Genomic DNA, 22,491 nt, shown 5'->3' with positions numbered 1-22,491 from the left:
AACGTAATGCGGAAGCACGAAACGACAGCAGATGTAGTAGAAGAAGAAAAGTAATGACGTATACAGGAAGTACATTTTAGAAATAAAATATTCAAAAGACATATAAAAACGTATGGAAACGTAGATTAAATATCAGAGTTATGTAAATGAAAAATTAGTTCTCAGTTAACTTACCTGGTTTTTTTATTTTTTTTATTTTACATTAAAAAAAAAACATTATTTGATCCGGCCGTGATTTTTCTTCACCTCTTTCATCGACGGTAACCCCATGGTTACCTCGGTAACCCAAAGGCGCCGCGCGCATCGGCCATAGATATATAACTCATAAACGAGCAGCCAGTGTCTGCCGTCGACCAATCAGCGCTCAGTTTATTCTAGTTTCTGGATCTATGCTCCGCCCCGCAGCTGAATTGTCATGTGACGCACACACTTGTCCAGCTCACGCTTCCGCTACTGCGTGTGAAAAGTTGGCAGAAATCTCGGAGAACTTTACGCGCTACTTTACAACAACACATCTTTAGGTTTATGCGAAGTTTATAGTTTAGAATAAGAGTTTAATTCTCGGACATATTTTTAAACGCAGAACATGTCGACGGCCGTCTCGTACAATGATCAAGGTGGAGCGGAGGCTGCCGTGGAGGCTGCTCTGGAGAGCACCCCGACCTCCTCCGGCACCGGAGCTGCCTTCGGACTGTTCAGGACGGACTTCAAAAAGTGAGCTGGCTTAGTTCGTCTCCGTCCATTTTGTTCACTCGTAGAGAATTCACGCGCACTGTGGTGAACTTTATCGAGCTTTTGCGTCCATTGTAGCGCAGTTTAAAAAAGAGGCCACAAAGATTTTGCAAGCTAGGCAGTGATGGCGGCTAGCGCTAGCTGTTTGCTATCTCACTGCTAACTGTCAAAGTTAGCATTGCTTTGTGTTAAGATTATACGTTTTTTTTTTAGCTATGCTTCTGTGTCATTGCTTATGTAACCGGATGATTGGAGTTAATTAGGCAGGCAGGTGTGGGAGGGAGCACCTGTAACCCATTTGCCACTGATTGGGGGGGGGGGGGGGGGGGGGGTATATAGGCGCTTCCCCTGAGACGACCGGGAGCGAGGCAGGGGAAGCACCTGTATAGTTACTTAGTTCTATACAGGAATAAAAACTTGATGCATTCATGAACTCCCCTAAAATGTGCGATGGTGTCCAGTGGATGCTATTTGTTGGTCGCCTCGCAGCAAGGAGAGGCCTTTCTTCGTGTTTTTCCCTGATCTCATCCGACATGCATAGAACGTAAGTGAAATTAACTGCTGACTCTGCATTAGTGATCAATGCTTCGTTGTTCCTCTGTGTCTTGGCCCTGTGAGGAACTAGTGACCATCGTTGTTCCTCTGTGTCTTGGCCCTGTGAGGAACTAGTGACCAATCCAAAAATGTCTTGTAAGATAGATTTGTCATGCACGATAACACATCTGAACGCCTCACATCTAGTCATGCTGGAGGCAAATGACGGCGTGAAAAGAGACGAGACCTGCAGAATACGAGTCGAGACATGTTGACCTCTCGATCAATCCTTGATTGTTTACTAATTACGTATTTCTAATGAGCGTACCTGATGAACAACGATTAAAAGCATTCATCTTAGGCCGAGAACATCTACATGGGATGTATTTATCAGCAGCTAAATACATCATCATGCATTCCGGTGCTTCGTGCTAGAAGCGGCAGTAAAAATGTGTTTCTTTGGGCCGGTGTGTTTGCCTTAGTTTCTCGGTTAGCTTCTGATTTAGCCAAACCAGACGTTTGCTTCACCACGACGTTCTTTCACTTAAAAAGTAAAACTGCTTGGTCGGTTTGTTCAGGGCACGTTTTCTGTCCCTCCTCAAACCGGCCACTAGAGGGCGGACAATCATCAATGCAACCATCCTTTGTATGTTGCTGTTTATTTCTTCTATACTGTATTAATGTTTATGACGCGCCTACTCCGGTTCAGTGCGGTGGAATGAGCAGCGCGCACACCGAACCAGATCCACACATGTAGATTTGAACTCTGACAGTTTTACATTTAGTGTTTTGAAACTAAGTCCCATTAAAGATCCTAAACTTGAGCAGCTTTCCGTCTGATGCGACCCTGCAGCGTGTTCCTCGCAGCGAGGGCTTTCTTTTGCCAAATGTTAAATGTTTCCTCACATGCTCTCGTGACCCTCCAAGCTGTCCCACATGATCGTCTGCTCATTGAAGGCATTTACTTTTTTTGTTCAAATACTTATAATTACTTCCAACGCGGAGGTTGTGTAATCGCCGGCGTCGGTAGGTTTGTCTTTGTGTTTGTCTGCCTCTTAGCAAGATAACTCAAAAAGTTGCAGTTGGATCTGCAGATTTACCAGAAAAGGATTATTACATTTCAAGTGTGATCCAGAAGAGATCCTGGATTATGGATTACTTGGAAATGTTCGCTAACATTGTAGCCAATGGAGCTTCAAAATTAGCTCCTCGGTATCTCTGTTGATTATTGACTTATGTTTATGGAATTAGACAGTCATGTAGGGTGGGGATCTCTATCTTGCCAATGAATTTCATTCGGATCGGACCCAGAATGAGGTGAGCAAAAACGAGTTAGTTTTAACATTAAAATCCATTTACGGATTCAAAAATCAGTCTTTATTTAAAAGCCAGAACTCCTTTGCAGAGCTATCCTTCAAACATGCTGTCCTGCATGATGAACTGCAGAAATGTCACAATGCGACAGCCCCACGTGATCTTATTTATTAAGATTATTTATTTCCTTTCATTCACTTCTGTGCTGTTCTGTTACCTCCGACGCGGGTTTGTCCTGTTGGTCCGGTCTGCCGAACCTGGCAGGCCGTGTTCCGTCTGGCGTCGAGCTGAAGTCGGTTACCGTGCGGTGGCGATGAAAAGCGTCGCAGTGTTTACCCGCCCGTCTAGATAAGGCCCTCCTTTTTCCCTTGGAGGGAAGTGACCACAGCCGCACGGAGAGACACTCGCGTGGGACGAGAGCGACCACTGACCCGGGTCGTTTCAGGAGGGATGTGGACTGCAGCCCACGGAGCGAGGTCCTGCTAAAGCGTGGCTCGCTGTCACCAAGCTGACGGAACATCTTGTGACGTTCTTAGAAGAGGAAGAGAATTGAATGACGGGCTGAAAGCCAGCGGCGGCGTGCAGCCTTTCCCTTCCCGGCTTCGACGGTTACAAAGAGGAGAAAATAAATAAAGCCAGGGAACACAGCCTCGAGGGGAGTGATTAGCGCCGCTCTGTTTCACTCCGGAGTTACTTGAAATACAGACGTTTGGGTTTGTGGACCAGGAACACACAATCCTGAAGGGAGAGGCTTTTTTTGGGTGAAGTCGAGTGTTGTTTTTATTTTTTTGGGGACTGCCTGGCGGTTTCTCGTCTTTAAACATGGACACGGCAGGCGCCGTGAGGACGGTGCTGGTGTCCGCGGAGAACTTGCACTTCTCTCTGAAGGCTCGGTTCAGTCAGGAGGAACAGGCCCTGACGCGCACCAGGCCGAGCCCCAAGAAGAATCCCAACGCCGGGTACTGTAGTCCGATCCGCCACGCGGCTTAGGTTCTAGAGGAGGAAGCTGTTCCCTCTTCTGCTGGTCTATTAAAAACCTTTAAAAGAAAACTTGGAGACCAAATAATGTTTGTGACAGTTTCTAAAAAGGAAGTTCTCGATGTGCTTCTTATCTGCAAAGGTTTATAGAGCCGCTCCTTCTGTTTAGTTCCTGTTGCTGTTATGAATGATTTAAATGAAAACAATTCATTATCAGGCGCCGAAGAGAAAGTCATGCAAATCAGTTTTTGACTTGATGATGTCGCCGGTCTGGATCCCAGAGGGATGCGCTGGTTGAGCGTCTCTAGTTCGGTTCTGAAGGACTCAGATTTCCAGTCCGGTTGTCGAGACATTCCAGCCTGGAACGAAATGTCATTCGACGTGGCTGTACCTGAAGCGTCACCGCTAGCCTGGCTAGAATCCATTTATTGAGTCACTTCTCAGACAGGCGCCCATCTATCCCGTGCTATCCGTGGTATTTTCCCATCTGGACACGTCCTCTCCGTGTTTGTCCCCCGGAACAAGCGGTCTGTGTCGTCCTGCAGCGATCATGTGTGATAGCATTAGCCGTGGAATTTGTCCTGTCATGTGAGTGGAGGGAAAGGTTGCACTGATGAGGACAAACACGTTTCAGTGTCAGCAGTATTCTATACTATTCTGGCTGTCATGGAGCCGGTGTGACCCCCCCCCCCCCCCCGCCCCCTCCCGTCATGTGGATTCTAATCTGAAACGGACACACAGCTTTCACAGCACTTTCGCTTAGCCTCTTAGCATTGCTAGCTGTCTCCTATAACATTCTGCAGGTGTCCATTAACTGCGTCTGTCCTCAGGAATGAAGACCTGAAGGAGATGCTGGAGAGCAACAAGGAGTCGCTGAAACTGGAGGCCATGAAACGGATAGTCGGGGTGAGTCCATCGTAAAAAAACAGAACCTGAAGAATCCGGTTTAAGCGTCGACTGGGTTGGGAAGTAAAATGGTTTCATTTGCCCTCAGCTGATCGCCAAAGGGAAGAACTCGTCCGAGCTGTTTCCTGCTGTGGTGAAGAACGTCGCCAATAAAAACATCGAGGTAAGACACGAGGAACGAGCATCTAACGGTCACATGACCTGTGATGACATCATACAGAAGTCATGTGGCGTCTGCTCAAAGCATCGTGCTCATTACATTTGTCTTCGTTTATAACCAGTAACCTGCCCCGCCCACGCCTTCTACGCCCCCGTTTACATTTTCCATGAACACTTTACGCTCTACGGTAACTTTGATGTCAAACGTAGTCGAGTAAAAACCAACATTTGCTTCCTAAATCTTGTCGAGTTGGAGTATAAGGTAGCAGAAAATGGAAATGTGCTCGGACACAGTCCATCACTGATGCATTACAAATATAGATTTTCATTAGTTCAGAATATTTATTATCATTATCCTCGTCTACAAATGATTAGCAGTGGCCCCCAAAGGAAGGAAGAAAAAAAATTAGAAACATTTCGGGAGTTTTCGAGTTACTTTTCGATCAGCCGTTTCCAATTTAGGTTTCAATGATCTATTTATCAGAGAAAATGTTTCTTAAAGGCGTTCTTCCAATCACCAGTAGCGTTAGCTGCAGTGACGGCTGAAGCGGAGCTGCGGGCTGGCGCTAACACCCGCCGCTAAATCGTGGAGGATCGCCGCCATGCGCTCGGACCGTTGGAGTGAATGAGCGAACGCTAAGCTGCGGCTCATGAGGGGATCCCACGCCCAGAGCCTGTGAATATTGATCAGCAGCAGCAGAATATTTAGGCAGGGCGAGGGGCCCGAAGGCTGGCGCTGTGTGCAAGGCAAGCAACCAGAGCAGCTCCTGGCAGGGTGGGGGGGGGTAATTGGAGCAGAGAAGCCAGAGTCACGTCTTCGGTCTCCCACCTCAAACACACCAGCTGCTAAGGTGGAGCGAGCTGCTCTCCCTTTCAGTTTCTTCTCCTGGCTCTTCTCCACCTTCCTAAAGATGGCCTCTTCCCTCGCTGCACTCCTCGTCTCTCCTCCCCTCGTCGCCGCGAGCCGCCGCCGAGCGAGCGGCTCGAGAGCATGCAGATTAGCGACTGAGTTTCCTGCAATCCTGACTGCATGCCGTTCGTATCAGGTGGCGTGTTTGTAGGCGTTACAGGCTCAGGCCCATTTTTCATTAAACATAATTCGACATGAAATCTATTTAATCTCTCTAATTAATCTGGATGATCTCAGATACACAATGACGGAGGTCGTGTCTCTACGCCTTTCTGTTATCGTACATTTAAAAATACATTTTCATTGAAGGATCAGCATCTGCAGCCGCCTCAGATTTTTTTCACCATCCTGCATCCTTATACATTTTATTTATTTGTTTATTTTTGTTCCTTTCATAATTTGTACATAATGCTTTTTTTTTTTTACCACCTCTTCATGTAAAGAGGTTTATCAGAGGTTAAAATATGAAACTCTGGCTTATCTCTTCAGTATCGGCCACCAGAAGGAGGCAATTATTTCCTCTTGGCGTGTTTTATTTTTGAGTTTCGAAAAAGGACAAAAATAATGCCGTTTTGAGGTTGAGTGAGCTTCGCAACCTTTTAATCGCCGGTTTGGCTGCTGAAAATGAAACGTGCTCCGTGCGCCTCGAGGGCAGATGGGTTGTGTCTCCTCTTATAGTGAGTAATGCCATTAATTCCAGCAGTAATGACCGAAACGATGATTGAGAACTGTGCAGCGCTGCTGCAGGTCGATACTCTCCGCATTAGAAAAGCCAGGCTGCTGATTGCTAATTACGTGCTCGGCAATTTTAACCTTAAACGTAACCTTAGCCCTGACCTCCACCTGAAGATCAGGAATAGTTCTGGAGGTAAAATTCATCACCGCGTTTTTAATGAATCTGCAGAAAACGGCTTTGTTTGGGCGACCTTTGACCTCCGGTTAAACTCGTCACCCGGCAGGACAAATCTTATCTGCAGGAAGATGAGAAGCGTTTTACGGCCGGGCGGCGGTGGCGGTGGCGGTGGATGACTCGGTGGATTTAACGGAAGCGCTTAACCTCGCCGTCTGCTCGAAGCAGCGCTGGATGGCGTCGAAGGCGAACCCAAATCGCTCCCTGCTGTTCACTCGCTATCGTTCATTTTATTTATCGCTGTAGTCTTTTATTAGCTATGGAAACACGGAGGATGTCCTTTCACATAAACCTGCTTACCTTTCAGACGCTTTCATAGATTGTTCTCGCCGCACGCCGCATTAATTTCTCTTTACGGCCGTTTTTTTTATCGCCGTTTGATGTGATTGTCCTCTACAGCTGAAGAAGCTCGTGTATGTGTACCTGGTGAGGTACGCCGAGGAACAGCAGGACCTGGCTCTGCTCTCCATCAGCACCTTCCAGCGGGCCCTCAAGGTAACGATTGTGGCTCCGGTCTCTTGAGACCGATGTCGTGTCTTCTCATTTCTGAGATCCTGGCACTCGACTAATTGGGATGCGTGTTTTTTTTTTTTTTTTATCTCAGGACCCTAACCAGTTCATCCGGGCCAGCGCACTGAGGGTTCTGTCCAGCATTCGGGTCCCCATAATTGTTCCCATCATGATGCTGGCGATCAAGGAGGCGGCGTCTGACCTGTCCCCCTACGTCAGGAAGACGTCGGCTCATGCGATCCAGAAGCTCCACAGGTGCACCTGGTGTTGGACCGCGGCGTCGACTCCATCAGATATCAGAGTAGAGCCAGCAGGGAGGCGCTGCACCCGATTGGCTCCCGTCCCCGCCTCGTTTCCGTAATGAGTAATGTTGATCTAAGGGGTTCTGCCCTGCAGCCGTCTGTTTAGTGCCTTAAACTCAACTTCGCCTGTAAATGACGCAGCATGATGAGGAGAGTCTTCCTCGCCACAGAGCAAGCCACACAGCGAAGAGGCGGGTTGACCCGAGCCGGTGTTCGCGTGCACACACACACACACGCAAGGGGACATGATTTAATTTGTGAGGTCGTCATGTTACGTGAATAATCGTTGACAGTGTCTCTTTCTCTCTCTGTTGTTTCCAGTCTTGATCCGGACCAGAAAGAGCATCTGATCGAAGTGATAGAGAAACTGTTGAAAGACAAAAGCACGGTGAGTCCCCGTCCGGCACGCCGGGAGCCACTGGAGGGCGCCCCAGCCAAGCGTTTCCCCTCCTCGCTCGCCATCCCACAGCTCGTTCGGCAATGCCATGGTTTGTTAGCGCCCACTTAAACCCGCACATCTTCAGATGCTCCTTGTTAAGCGTCCATTTGGAAGGGATTTTCGCACTGATGCTAGTGTCAGCTTAATTTTCTCAAAGGCTAACTTCCTCTCTATCCCCCCCCCCCCCCCCGCCCCCGACGTGAGCCGTAGATGAGAGCGAGCTTCTCGGATCCTGTGTTGGGGCCGGTCAAAGACACGATGCAGGCAGCCCATTAGAAGTCAGCCGGCAGCACCTTCGTTTGAGGAGGTCACAGTCGATGCGGAGGATGTTTAAATGCCAATTTCACATACGTAGACGTCTGCTGCGATACGAAAGGGTGCGCTGCGTTCGCACGGGCGTCCGAGGTGTGCACGAGTCGTGGTAATTATGCATTCATGGCATATACCTGTCGTTATACAAACAAAACAAAGCAGCTTAGGCCACAGGGGGGATGGAAAACCCAGTACCAGATGCATAGCATATTTAGCCCCAGACGCTAACGAAGACAGATGACTTCCCCCCCCCCTTTGGAGCCCACAGTGAGAGGCTGGGGGGGGGGGGGGCAGAGAGAGAGGGCAACAATGTCGCACCGGCAGTCGGCGAGGAATTGTGGAAAAAAAAAAAAAAGGCACAATGGATTCAAATAATCAATTTTTATAATGCTGGTTTGATTTAGAAGTTCCTGAATGACGACCAATCCCTGCTGGGAGAGTTAAGCCGGGTAAGGTCACGTCAGGTGGAATGCTGAAGACGAGGATGTCAAGAGGAAGAGGACTCGTCAATGTTCTGAGCTGTCCTATCAGAACGCTGCGTGGGGCGTCCGTGTCTGAAGGACGATGAAATGCAGAAGCGTTTATTGTTGGACGTGTAAAATACTCGTCCCGTTCATGATCTGCACCAGATTTAGATCTGGATCTACCACTGAAGCAGGTTTACACATCAATAGATTAGTCGGTATTGCCTAGTTTAGCTAGGAGGCGGGTCCTATTAAAGTGACATCATCACGGTCAGTTTAACCACGGATCAGGAAGCAGGAAGCGTTCGGTTATTGTTCCGGCCCTCCTGACGTTTACCTTTACTTTAAATGTCTGTTTGGTTAAATAGCTGTGACACATGGTGGGGGGGGGGGGGGGTGCTTATAGGCAAGACGGCTCACGGAGGAAACGGGAAGGCCTGATGACAGCGACAACGTTGGAGTTTGTGCAGCTGTTTTACCGTGATGGATCTATTATCCAGCCATTACAAGATAAATGATCGATACCTCCCGCCCCTCCCTCCTCGTGTACCTTCTGCAAAATTGAAATGAGGACGGGACGGGAGGGGGGGGGGCTCTATGATTAGGGGCTAGGTGAGATGCAGCGAGTGAAGGGAGGAGAGGCCGAGCCCGCGCCGGGCCATCAATCAAAGCGGCGTGCGGCGTCTCCGCCGTCTCCGGCGTGATGACCCAGCGCTCGCCGCCTCTCTGCCACCCTAATTAGAATTCATAGCAAACTAGATGCAAGGAAACGGTTTGGGCCCTCCGTAATTTTATAGGAAATTTATTGTTATTAGAAGAACCATTTGCTTAGTGTGATTTTTCCATTACTGGCTTGTCACGCAGGGTAGATGATGATGAGGAGGAGGAGGAGGAGGAGGAGGAGGAGGAGGAGGAGGAGGAGGAGGAGGAGTGAACCCCATAGATTGGGGTGTCAGTTTTGTTGATGGTGCATGTAGTTTACCTTGGAGCTGCGTCTAATGGGGGGGAAGTTGGTTGGAGAATGCACAAAGCCCTTCAGCGGGAGAGGGGAGCGGCTGAGGAGGAGCGCCGGGGGGGGGGGGCACACACACACACACACACACACATATACGCACAGACAACGCAGCAGTGTTCTCCTGCTGGAGTTCAATCAGCGGATAAGAAGCATTTCTCCGGGTCGCTCAATGAATTACGTTTCATGCGTCGCCGTGGTTACACATTTACTCTTCACTTGGAGGCGAGGTCCAGATTTCTCATGGTGTGTATGGACAGCGCACACACACACACACATGCACACACACACGCATCAATGCAGGCTCATGTCGATGCTGATGGGTGAATGTGCCGGTTTCCTGCGGGGCCACCGGGGGCCAGAAGGCTTTAATTGGGAGGAGCGGATTCTGCTCCCTCTCTCCTCGTCTTCGTCACCCTGGTCGGGCCGTGATGATGCTGTTTGCATATTAATACACCATCATGTCGCTCGCTCAGTCTCGCAGTTCGATGGCGGGGGGGGGGGCTGGTTGCCTCCTACCAGTGTAACATTATTTTCTCCCTCTGCATCTTCCTCGTCCTCTTCACTCCCTGGATTGAACACAAAATTACTTCCTTTTTTCAGGACTAATTTAGTTTATCTGAGGAACAGTCGTTGATTGATTTCTTTCACGGGACCGTTAAAACATTTCACTTCTCATTATCCGCTAACGACTGAGAGGCGGAAACGTGTGTCCTGAATTCAGCGTGCTAGATTGGTATTGCGTTTTTTTTTTTTTTAAGTGCAGTAATTGTACTTGTGTATTTCTCCAGAGCCTGTTCCACTCCTGGAGTTAACTCCTCTCCTGATATTGAGGAGCAGTAAGTGAACCGCTTCGTCCTCCTCTGCAGCTCGTGGCCGGGAGCGTGGTGATGGCGTTTGAGGAGGTGTGTCCGGACCGGATTGACCTGATCCATAAGAACTACAGGAAGCTGTGCAACCTGTTGGTGGACGTGGAGGAGTGGGGGCAGGTGGTCATCATCTCCATGCTGACGCGCTACGCCAGGACGCAGTTCCTCAGTCCGTGGAAGGAGGTGAGGTTCTCGCCGCCTCCGGGGGGGGGGGGGGGGGGGGGGCTGCAGCCAATGAGAATCCGTCACCATGACTGCTTTCACTTCCGATTGGACGATTATCATCGTGAAACTATTGCTGTTAAGTCCACAAAATGGGAACCATCCGGTGAAAGCCGTTGTGGGACGGCGACCTTTGAGGGCCGGCGGTTGTGTCATTTGCTGCTTTTGTGTTTCAGGGCGCCACGTTTGATGAGAACGACGACAAGTCGTTCTACGACTCCGACTCCGAGGAGAAAAAAGTCCCGACGGAGGCCGGCCCGTACGTAATGGATCCGGATCACCGGCTGCTGCTCAGGAACACGAAACCTCTGTTGCAGAGCAGGAACACAGCGGTGGGTTGGCTCAAGGGCGTTCAAAGCTGCTGGGGGGACCTTTGATCAGCGTTTCTTTTCTCTAGCGCGACCTTGTCGTCTGACCTCACTTCCTGTCTTGGAGATCGTTCTGTAATGGAGTCGGACATTTCTCCAGTAGTTTCTCTGCGAAGGCAACGTCTCAGAGTTTGTAGAACTTTTTCCTGACGCAAATACACACACTTGGACCCAGATATGACAACACCCCCCCCCCCCCCCATCCCCATAGCGACTGCAACTCTCCATCACCCAGTATCCTCAAGGTCTCCGTCAGCCGGAGGAAAAATGCTCTCAGAATGAAAACGCTGATTAAAATGTGACAAGCTGTGTCTTTAACTCGCGACAACGCGGCGACATCCTCCGTCTTCATGAGACGTCCGACCCTCATCACCCTTTCATTCCGTCTGCGTCGATGGACACACGTCCCCGTCCCCCCCCCCACGCCGAAAAATTACCTCCGGAGTAATGGTGTGGGCGTCTCCGTAAAGCGTTTTGCGTCGGAAATGGGAAAGCTAGTGGCACGCTAATGTGTTGTGATGATTGTGAGTCTGATTTCAAAAATAAGGGAAAGTAATACTAATGAAGTAAATGATCAGAAGCCGTCCTTAAAATAGTGGAAGAGCGATTGACTCGCAGGTCTTTCCGCCGGCGTGTTGCAGGTGGTGATGGCTGTCGCTCAGCTCTACTGGCATTTGGCTCCTAAACACGAAGTCGGCGTCGTCACCAAGTCGTTGGTCCGACTCCTGCGGAGCCACAGGTAATGCAGGAAGCGTGCGCTCGCCTCCTCCGCCGCCTCCTCCTCGCCGAGCTGTTCCTGATGTCTGGGGCTATTTCCTCTGTGCACAGGGAGGTGCAGTACGTCGTGCTCCAGAACATAGCCACCATGTCCATCCGGAGGAAGGCGAGTGCCGGCCGGCGGATCGGGAAACGGCGCGTCTGGCGTCGTCGGCCGTTCTAATTGTGTCCTTGTTGAACAGGGAATGTTTGAGCCCTTCATGAAGAGTTTCTACGTGAGGTCGACAGACGCCACACACATTAAAACCCTGAAGGTAACCGCCGGTTCGGCGAGCGCCTACTGCCGTGCGTCGGTTCCCTGAGACGTGTCTCGGTCTTTCGCAGCTGGAGATCCTGACCAACCTGGCCAACGAGGCAAGCATCTCCACCATCCTGAGGGAATTCCAGGTTTGCTCCTCCGTTAACGGTGCCTACGGTGGGTTCAGCGTCCCGATGACGGTTCCGTCGCCCCGCCTCGTTTCAGACGTACGTCAAAAGTCAGGACAAGGCGTTCGCGGCGGCCACCATTCAGGCCATCGGCAGGTGCGCCACCAACATCTCCGAGGTGACGGACACTTGCCTCAACGGCCTGGTGCTGCTGCTTTCCAACCGAGACGGTGAGATGCCTGGGAAAAAAAAGACCTTCGTCGATGGCGGCGCTCTCCCTCGGTGCCGTGACCCGCCTGGTCTTTTGTGTCGTCTGCGCAGAGACCGTGGTGGCCGAGAGCGTGGTGGTGATCAAGAAGCTGCTTCAGACTCAACCCACGCAGCACAGCGAGATCATCAAGCACATGGCGAAGCTCTTCGACAACATCACCGTACGAGTCGCCGGCCCCTTTCTTTCATTCAGTTGAGACGTAGCTAGCGTGAATTAGCCGCTCATCGGCCGCTCAATGCACCCCAGGTTCCCATGGCCCGGGCCAGCATCCTGTGGCTGATGGGAGAGTACTGCGAGAGGGTGCCAAAAATTGCACCCGACATTCTCCGGAAAATGGCGAAGACTTTCACGACGGAAGACGACATCGTAAAGCTGCAGACCGTCAACTTGGCAGCCAAGCTCTACCTGACGAACTCCAAGCAGGTACGAAATGAACCAACGGCCAGCGCTAACAGAAAATACTGCGCTCGATCACGGTGGAAGTCAGAGTTCTTTCACTGTCGCGAGACGCTGCCTTGTCGTGTGATCGAACTCTTCCGCAGTCAGACGTTCGTTTTAAACGGAGCCGTGGAACGAGAGCTTTAACGTAATGGAGCGTTTCATAGAGCAGCTTAGTGCCTGCAGGCCCCTTCAGTTAGATGGGTTCGGGTTTATGAGCATGTCGTCGCATGTCGGGAAGGATGCAGGAGCGAGACAAAAACCGGTGAAGGACTTCTAGTGTTAGGTTTGTGAGCGAATCTGAGGAGGAGACTCAAGCCGTTAAGGAGCAGACGTTAGTGGCCGTTCTTTGTTCTTTTTAGTTAAAGAAAACACCAGAACATACAGATCTCATCATCCGGCTTTTCTTTTCCAATCTCTTCAGACCAAGCTGCTGACCCAGTACATCCTTAACCTCGGCAAGTACGACCAGAGCTATGACATCAGAGACCGGACGCGCTTCATAAGGCAGCTGATAGTGCCCGGCGAGAAGAGCGGCGCCCTCTACAAGTACGCCCGACGCATCCTGCTCGCCCCCAAGCCGGCCCCGCTGCTGGAGTCTGCCTTCAAAGGTTCTTCATACATTTGTAATGTCGGCCTATTATCCTTTATTTTGGAAGCTAATAAATCCTCCGCCCGGGTTGAAAGTGTTCGATTAAACACCTTTCCTCTCTGGTAATTCATCTATTTCTCATCGAGTGGCTCTATTTGTAGAAGTATGCAAAGTTGATTCAGTGAGTGGTTTTATTATTCTGTCTCTGTCTCTCTGAAGGGCAGCTGGGTCAGACCGCTTTACCTTTCGCTAATGAGATGGGTAAATAATTGAGCTAATGCTAACCTTTTTCACACTCGGAGGGAAGAAGAAAAAAACATCTCCCTCCATTCAGCCGTCTCCTTTCTCTCTCTCCTTCCCCGACAAAAAGGACAGAATCGTCGTCCTGCATTTAAATTCAGTCGGTTTGCCGCACCTCCTGGATGTTTATGGAGGCCGCTAACCACCCCTGTCATTCCTAATATTCACAAATGAAGTCTTTTTCTCTCCTTTTGTTAGCGAAGCACAGTTTTTAGAGCATGCATCCCATTCCTGTGAGGGAGAGGAGAGCTTCTGTTAAAAGCATGCGTGGGCTGGTGATGCTCAGATATGAGCTCAACGGTTTCTGTGGGGGCACCGAGGTGGCGTTAACACCCCCCGATCGCTTGCTTTTCCGCAGCGCTCTGATTCGAGTTTCTCGCTTTCATTTTTCTCTACTTCCAGATCGAGACCGTTTCCAACTGGGATCTCTCTCCCACAGCCTGAACATTAAAGCCGCCGGCTACCAGGAGCTCTCCGACTGGCCAGCCGTTGCTCCCGACCAGTCCGCGAGGAACGTGGAGATCGTAGAACCAGTAAGGAGTCAGGCTCACAAAGTGTGTTTCAGCGTAACGGAGGCCGGGAACGACACTCACACACTCGTTAAGCACTCCTGATGACGCGTCTTCATGATCCAGACGGGTTGCAGTTCCTGCTGATAATTAAATCTGGTTTTGTGAGGCGGCTTCACTTTAATTTTGACAATGAAGCATTCGTTTCAACGTTTAAATACAAATATCAAAGCTGAGGAATCCGTTTTGTTTTTCGGCGAAGGTAAAATAGGAACATTCTGAATTTTTGATGACTGTTGTATTTCCTTCTTTTTCAAATAATTAAAAGCCTTTCGCTTCGCCTTACGTTTGCACTCTGTGCCTTCAGGTGAAAGAATGGACGCCAATGTTGGGAAAGGTCAAGAAATCCAAACCTGATGACAAGTTCTACTCGGATGATGAAGAGGAGAAAGAAGAGGAGGGGTCTGAGAGCAGTGGAAGTGAAGACAGCAGCAGCAGCAGTGGTAAGCCTCTTCCTCTTCCTCTTCCTCTTCCTCTTCATTTGATGGTGAGGTCTGAGCTCACGACTGATCGATTGAATTCTTTGCACCTTTTATCCGTACAGATTCGACCGAGGGCAGCGACACCGAGGATGAAAGCAGCGAAGAGTCAGAAAAGACCTCCAGCGAATCTGAAAAGAGTTCCAGCGAATCTGAAAAGAGTTCCAGCGAATCTGAATCGGAGCGGAAGACGAAGAAAAGGGCCAAGAAGGCACCACAGAAGAAGAGAGAGACCCCCGCTGCTGACAGGTACGGGGAAATCCCACCCATCTGTCAGACAGTGAAGGCACCATTTTTATTTTGTGCTTCCAGATTCCTTTCTTGTCCTCACTGCATCAAAACTCAAACTCCAGCCGGTTTTAATCGTCGGCATGACAACACGCCCGTTGGCACCATTCTTCCTTCTGCTTAGTTTTCAGGTTGAGCTCGTTGCCGGAGTTTTTTATCTTTTAACTGACCGCAGGGAACGTTTTGAGTCGCACCGAGTGCTGGGGGAAAAAAAGTTGCGTCCTGCAGTGTCGGCTTCCGTCCAGACCGGCAGATCTGCTGGAATATCGTTAGTCTAACTTCCATTAACAAGCCAATCGGGGCGAGACTTTTCCCCCAGTAGCGCCGCCCACATTTACATGGCTAATGGATAATGACTTTTGATTGGTCATTTAGCAGCCTGGCGTTACCGTTGAAGGCGATTTGAGTCATTACTGCAGAATGCGCTCGCGTAGCCGCCCTCGCCGCCCTGGCGAGCGTAGCTTCTCGTGCATCCGCTCCGTTTCCTCACCGACGCACAAACTCCCAGCGACTGTACCTGATTTCACCGCGTGACAAACCCGCCGGCTGACCCTGTTCTCTCCATTAGAGAGTGTAATTAGAGCAGCTCACCCCGGTGCTCAGACACGCGCGCACACACACACGCACAGTAATTAGAGCCGTTCACCCCGGTGCTTCCACAACAAACACAGCATAATGCCCTCATTATGGCCCAGTCATTTCAGGCGGGGGCCTAATCAGGCCCACAGTGATTTATATCACTTTTTCCTGTTCGCAGCAAATGAAATCTGTAGGCCAAATTAATACTGGCTTTTCATCATCGCCCAAGTTAAAAAGCCAGTTACCGTCACAATTCTCCTCATTAATTTAACGGCTGCGGATCCCAGGCAGGCGGAGTAAACACTCATTATCAGGACAAATTGAAGAGGGACGGAGCAAATGAAAGATTGGGGGGGGGTCTTTCTGAGTGAATTACCTTCACAAACAAACAACAGATTGATCCGCTGTTGTTCCGATCGGGCCGAGCTATCCCTGCTCCTGTTTCCCAGACTGTTCGGAACATTGTGCCATCGCTTTAAACGACGCGATCAAAGCAACGGTGGGCGTCCCGCCGGAAAGCTGGGAAAGCTCGGCCCGTCCTGTGTGTTGACGTGTTCCGGTGTGCCTCAGGGATTCTGAGAACGGGAACGGACCCGTCTCGCAGGAGAGCAGCTCGTCGCCCGACGTCTCCTCCAGCTCGGAGACGGACTCGGGCGACTCCGATTCGGATGCGGCGCCGAAGAAGAGCGCCGTCGGCTCCAAACCGAAGGTGACTGTCGTAGCGCTCGGTGCGACGTGCTTCGTTCAGATTTACAGAACGCTACTTAGTTATCTGTTAAAGTCAATAAATGGACCAAACGTCTAATTCTGTAATATTTGTGTGCCGGATTTCGACCTGTGTGTTTACTGGCGTTGTTCGACGTTGAAGTGGGTCTAGAATGTGATGTCATTGTCAACGAGAGAAACTCGATGTCGTCTGAAAGGAGAGCGTCAAGATGGCAGTGTCTTACTTCGGGGGAGATAAACGCTCTTGAGTCTGGTTTCGGGCCCTGTCGGGCTCCAGCAGTAATACTTTGAGTCGTCTTTTTTAATTATTGTTCACCGTTGTATTTGTTTTTCAGGTGGAAGTCAAGTCCAAGCAGGAAGTGTCTCTGCTGGATCTCGATGACTGTGAGTGTTGGACATCCCTCGGTGTCGTCCATCAGCCGGGCGTTGAGTTTCGTTGCACCTAGATTCAATAACATGACGCACAAACACGACGCCAGATGAAGGTCATTTAGCGTAAATGCCGACGCGTGTCGGAGTCGTGTCGCTGTGCATTTTAAAGGAAAAGCGGTCCTTACGACTTTAACGCAGTCACGGTTGGACGGTTCTGGTATTTGGCGCCTCCCTTTGGCGGCGTCACCGAACGGCCCGTGACTTGGCGAGCTCCTCCTGGCTTCAAGTGTCTTGTTCTCTGTCCGACGCGCAGTTTCTCCGGCGCCCGCCAACATTCCGACGTCTCCGGCGTTCCCCTCCAGCCTGCTGTCCGACCTGGAGGGCCTGTCCCTGTCCAACGTCTCCTCCACCGTGCAGGTCAGTGCGTCACAGCCACGGCGGGAGGCCGGGGGCGTCTCCGTCTTACGCTGACAGCAGAGCGGCGTGGAATCTGAGGGTGAAATGAGCCTCTCTCCCTTGTGGAACATTTCTACCTCAAACTGTTGACCTTTCCTTCCGCCTTATATTTATAGCCAGTCGGGACGGTGGGACTCCTCTGGCCGTTTCCTGCGTCTCTTGTACTCCGTCTTCCTGGCGCTCGCCGCCTTTTGCTCTTCCGCACCCTTGAACTCTATTTCTGCGTCTCATCTGTCGGTCCTCCCGCTCCGTTTCCCCCCTCCTCTCTTTGATCTTGTCTCTCGCTTGTCTGCCGTTGTGTCCCTCGTGTCTCGGCGTTGTGTATACCTGATGTTTGACCTTTCCCGCTGTGACGGCTCCTTTCTCTCCTCGGCGCGCCGTTCTCTCTGCACCGTCTGTGTGTTTCCTATCTCGTCTTCCCCCCCCCGGGAGGAAAATGTCCAGACCGTTCTCTCGGTTCTTACGGTGTCTATTTTGTCTCCGAGGCAGGTTTCTGCTAAACCGACGGTTGCACAGATTTCGACTCTGGTTTGAACGTTTATTTATCTTTGCCTGACTTTAAACATTTGTGTGAATCTGCCCGACGCTAATATATTCTTCCAGAGCCTTCAGGTAGTTGAAATTAAACATCTGTAAACTTAAATCAACCAAGTAGAAGTTGCCCTCAACAACGTGAAACAGCCCTGTGGGAGTGGCTACGGGCACCCAGGAGGGACAGAAAAGGCGATGTGTACAGCCTTGTCATTTGTAAAATGTTAAAATAACAGAATGCTGAATATAATTAATATAAAAAACATTGCCGGTGCATTTTGCCTCCTTTCTGCGTGCAGCTCCGGACGGCCTCTGCGCCGCCCCGGTTCCTGTGACTCACCGGCGACTGACTTTACATTCGACCCAGCTGTCTTGCCTGCCTGTCACTCAGCTTGATTGACAGCGGCTCTCGGGACGGCGTTTATGCAGTTAGTCGTTCTGCTGCTCGGGTGAAGGCCGGCCAGTAATGGAGAATAGAAATGCAGATTAGAACAGGGAACAGCAACATTTTGGAGTCAATTCTATGCATAAATACACGACGGGCATCGGGATTCATAGACGAGGGTAAATAAGCTCACCCTTTCTCCCCCCGGTCGTATGCAGAGGCTTCCCCACACACACACACACACACACACGCACGCTGGCCTCCGTGTCAGTTCTATTTCTGAGCAATCTGCCCGCGGAGGCAGCGATTCTGTCTCAGCTGAGCGCTCGGGCCCTTTTAGAGAATTACTGCATGGTTATCAAAGGCATTTAGATTAACCCCGGTCACTGTCTTTGACCCGCCTCCTCCTCCGTCTCCTCCTCCTCTCCCTAGTTTCTGCATGCGGCCGCTCCCTCTAATAACATTTTGACATTAGGATCTCTCACAAATGCCTCTTAAGCCCCCACCGCCCCCCCCCCACCCAGCCCCCAAACCTCTTGCGCCCGTGTGGCGGGACGGCTGCGCCTGATAACTTTTCATTCATAATTAGCAGTCAGCGAATGGGGCTGCGTCGAGAGGAAATTGAACTGTCAGCGGCGGGGCGCGGGGCGTTTGACCCCATCACACCCAGAGGGGGCCATCATAATTTGTTCATTTGGTGTCCATCAGGCGGGCGCCATCTCACCTCCACCTCCTCCCTCGCCTCCCTCCTCCACCCCTCTGACCTCCCCGCAGTGGGCACTGTGGGTTCACGTCTAATTATGAATCTGCAGAAGGAGCCGGAGCTCCATGAATAAAGCAGCTCCTGCCCTCCGAGCCTCCTGCTGCCACTCAAACGGTGCCGATTGCCTCTTAAATAGGAACAAATGCCCACACGGGGATCGTGCAGGGGCCGGCGGGACGAAGGGACAGTTTGGGAAATGTTTTAATGGGCTGTCGTAGGGGTTCTCCTCAGTTTGTGTCGGCATTTTATTTTGAAAAGGTTCTTCTTGCAGAGGTTGCGGACAGCCGTCCTTTAAATCCTCACTATTAAACGAATGTTCTCGTTTTCTCCTGCAGCATCGGACACGGTCTAAATAGATGGATGTAATTGTAACTTTTATTCCATGTGTCGGTGAAGTTCACTGAATTTTATTTTTAAAAGGACCTCAACATGACAGGAAGTGGTTCCACCCTGACCCGTGTCGTGTAGAACACGCTCATCAAAAATGAATGAAAGGGCATTTGTGATTTACTGAACACGCGTATCAATTATTGTGAAGTTTAAAAGTTTTTTTTAGTCGTGTTTTCCATCGAAAATACAGAAACGCCGTTTTCTTGTTCGATATTTGAAGCAAACCTGATTGTTCCGATATTCAGGCTCAGACTTAAACGTCAAGTGTCTTAGAGATGGAATTTGGATACTTTAGAAAAAGCATATTAATGAATCAATAATTGTCTGCTATTGACAGTCTTTAAATAACATCACTTCGTAGCTGAACATTAAACCAAATTGATCTGAAAATGTAAAAAATAAATACAAAATCAACATATTTTCTTTATCAATAAAAAATGATAAATGACTCACAACTCAAATGTTTTGCTTTTAGACCGAGAATTTGTTACGGCCATTGATCACCTCAGTCCAAACAATAAATTGATTACTAACCAGCAGATTGATCGCTCTCGTAAATAACCGTTAGCCGCTGTTCTATTTTCATTAAAAATCACAAAACCTCTGGCTTTCTTTTTTTTTTTTTTTTTAACAATACTTAATCCATGTGAATAACATTACTTTGTTATTGTTGATGTACTTGAATGGGACAAATTTGGAAATTAATCATTTCAGAAAACCCAATTTACTGGCAAATTGTCTGAAATGAACTAACCTTCCTCCGTAAGACGTTAAACTTTAAAGCGGCTTCAGATGGCCGTAGTAATATTTATTTAATTCAATTTGTGGTCAAGGTCTTTGCGACCCCCCCCCCCATTAATTGTCATCTCCTGACTGAGGGGAACAATTAGGCCCTAAAGTCAAACACGTGTCCCGTTACTCAAGCCTCACAGCTCGTGTAAAGCATGATGAGACGCTGTCGCCGCTGCCGGAAAATCAGAAATGTTCGTCTCGGCACTCGCAGCCACGCTGGAAACAAGGAAGCTCCGATTAGACCTTCTGAATACGTCAGCGGGATTTTCAGGTCATTTGCCAGAGAGGAAGCCGGGAGCGTGGCGTCCGCGCTCTGAAGGTGACTGCTGTCCGTGTCATCCATCACAGGAGCTTCCTTTAAGTTGATGCGTAATAGAGCCTCTCAATCAACTTCCTCCTTCCTGTCCAGGGTGGAGAACGGGAGCCAAACATGGGGGGGGGGGCTGACGATGAAGTCAAGGTTACATCCTTCTTCTTCTCTTATTTACACTTGAGGCGTTATGGGCTTGTGCTGCTAAGATGACGGGGCTGTGGATGGACGGGGGGGGGGGGCTCCTGTGGGTCGCTGGTGTCGGGCTTTAACTGTCCACTGTGTCAAATTGGTGATAATAAGTAGTTTGAAGCCCTGTCCCGTCTCCGCCCGTCCCCGGGCGGGACCTTGAAGCACGATGCGTCAGTCGGGGAGTTAAATCTCCGTTGTGATGCGGTGGCGAACATTATGGCCGCCTTTATTGACACGGACTGCTCTGACACGTCCAAAAGCGGCCCGATAAATTTGTTTGCCGGCAGAGGCGTGACGGGCGCTTGTGAGGGCGCAACGGCGTTCCAGCACGCTGACAAATGTTTGTTTGACCTCTTTTACAAGAGACGCTGCCGCTCTGTCAAGGAGAGCGGAATATAGCGGCGTGTGCAGGTGGCTTGTTCTGCATCTAATGCGACCGGGACCCGGATGCGGAGGGGCAGGCTTCATTTATCTCGTAGGGCGCAGCCAAAATACCAAAATACAAACCCACTTATTATTCAGAATGTTCTTTCAATGTCTATCCTGTCCAGGATTTGGTTTGAGTTCAGCCGCGTTTCCTCCCGTCTTATAGTTAGATGTGCCTTAATTAGTCTTTTCCTTCACTGGATCTGTTTTTCTACCAAAACGTTGCATGAGTTTTTCCCTTTTAATCCTTTGACGTGTGAATTGTTTGACGGTAAATATCTGTTTGATATTGGGTCCCGCTGCCCGGTGTGGGCCGACCGTCCTCATCTCCCTAATGGAAGCTGACCGTTGTCACCATCAAGTAAAAAAACTGAAAGATGCCAACTGTGAACAGTTTCCATATAGGATGTTAATTTTGAGGAGAGGGTAAAACACAAACCGCCTCCAGCGCTTTCGCCTCCTTTCTTCTCCACCCCTCTCGAAGGTAATCTAATTTCCTGCCTCTGAAAAGGTAAAAGCCCCTTTTTGAAGCGGCTGGCGAATGGCGGCGTTGGCCCCTGCAAAGCTCTTGTTTCTATTCATTAGAGCTTGTTTTGATTCGGTTTGACCGAGCATCCGGCCCATTTTCATCTAACTGGGCTGATTGGGGACATTTCTTAAAATGGGCTCCTCTTAGCCCCACAGAGTTAACGAAGGGAAGGCTGGCGGGGCGTTATTGGCCGGCTGGGAGAGGCGCCGTTCTACCTGCTCGTTGGAGGCGGAGAATTGCGGGAATATGGGCGATGGAGAGAGTCTCCTGTTAAGCCCCCCTCCTGCGTGGACGCGTTTGCTCTGTAATGTACCAGGCGTCCCTGGATGTTGTGTTTATTTGTAGAGCTTTGCACTCCGAGGCAAAATGCTTCCCTAATGTTCCCTCTCAGGCTTTTCGTTTGCAGCAGCGGTTAGCGGTCCTTAGTTCAGTCCGGCCCGCACCAGATTTGATTTCCCCGACATTCAGCGAGTCTGACTTTCTTTTTCTAGGTCACCATTCCGTCGTTCGGCCCCGTGAAAACCTACGAGCTGCTTCACCACATGACGGGAAAGGGTCTGTCGGCCAAATACCATTTCCCCCGGCAGCCCTGTTTGTACCAGCCCAGCATGGTGGCTGTGCAGGTCATCCTGACCAATAACTCGGACCACGTCCTGGAGGAGATCCACGTAGGAGACCGGAGCCCGGCGGGCCTCAACGTCCACTGCTTCAACGCCGTTGGTCAGTATCGCTCCTGCAGTTTGGTTCCAGGTCAAATTAAAATATCCAAAAGTCTCGACCGAACGAGATTATTAAACGTTGAAGATGTGCAGCGCTCGGCCGCCTTTTTGTTTTCTGGCGTGCTGCAATTTGTGCCGCGTTTCGTAGACGAGAATCAAAGGACCTTCATATTCTCTGAAACCTTTACAGCAGCAAATAGCCTCGTCCCATTCCCTGAAAACGGCCAACACCATCAGCCAATCCCCCGTCCTTTAATATCGATCAGGACCGATAAACAAGCACGATCTTCATATTTCTTG

General features: G+C 50.1%; 1 protein-coding gene across 1 annotated transcript in view; it reads left to right on the top strand.

Annotated features, from left to right (window-relative positions):
• Positions 1–586: 586 nt before the first annotated feature.
• ap3b1a (adaptor related protein complex 3 subunit beta 1a) overlaps positions 587–22,491 on the top strand; it is a 29,225-nt gene continuing 7,320 nt past the window's right edge. The window contains exons 1-23 of the mRNA XM_068752552.1: positions 587–714; positions 4,389–4,464; positions 4,553–4,627; positions 6,843–6,938; positions 7,048–7,208; positions 7,577–7,643; positions 10,352–10,534; positions 10,750–10,905; positions 11,583–11,680; positions 11,770–11,824; positions 11,901–11,972; positions 12,043–12,105; positions 12,182–12,314; positions 12,406–12,515; positions 12,602–12,778; positions 13,218–13,404; positions 14,088–14,218; positions 14,562–14,697; positions 14,799–14,982; positions 16,171–16,309; positions 16,662–16,710; positions 17,012–17,115; positions 21,964–22,192. Coding sequence (XP_068608653.1) covers positions 587–714; positions 4,389–4,464; positions 4,553–4,627; positions 6,843–6,938; positions 7,048–7,208; positions 7,577–7,643; positions 10,352–10,534; positions 10,750–10,905; positions 11,583–11,680; positions 11,770–11,824; positions 11,901–11,972; positions 12,043–12,105; positions 12,182–12,314; positions 12,406–12,515; positions 12,602–12,778; positions 13,218–13,404; positions 14,088–14,218; positions 14,562–14,697; positions 14,799–14,982; positions 16,171–16,309; positions 16,662–16,710; positions 17,012–17,115; positions 21,964–22,192 — 2,809 coding nt within the window. The remainder of the gene's footprint in view (positions 715–4,388; positions 4,465–4,552; positions 4,628–6,842; positions 6,939–7,047; positions 7,209–7,576; positions 7,644–10,351; positions 10,535–10,749; positions 10,906–11,582; positions 11,681–11,769; positions 11,825–11,900; positions 11,973–12,042; positions 12,106–12,181; positions 12,315–12,405; positions 12,516–12,601; positions 12,779–13,217; positions 13,405–14,087; positions 14,219–14,561; positions 14,698–14,798; positions 14,983–16,170; positions 16,310–16,661; positions 16,711–17,011; positions 17,116–21,963; positions 22,193–22,491) is intronic.

The sequence above is a fragment of the Brachionichthys hirsutus genome, chromosome 19 (assembly GCF_040956055.1).
Source record: "Brachionichthys hirsutus isolate HB-005 chromosome 19, CSIRO-AGI_Bhir_v1, whole genome shotgun sequence".
NCBI classification, from domain to species: Eukaryota; Metazoa; Chordata; class Actinopteri; order Lophiiformes; family Brachionichthyidae; genus Brachionichthys; species Brachionichthys hirsutus.
This window is presented reverse-complemented; position numbering and strand designations above follow the sequence as displayed.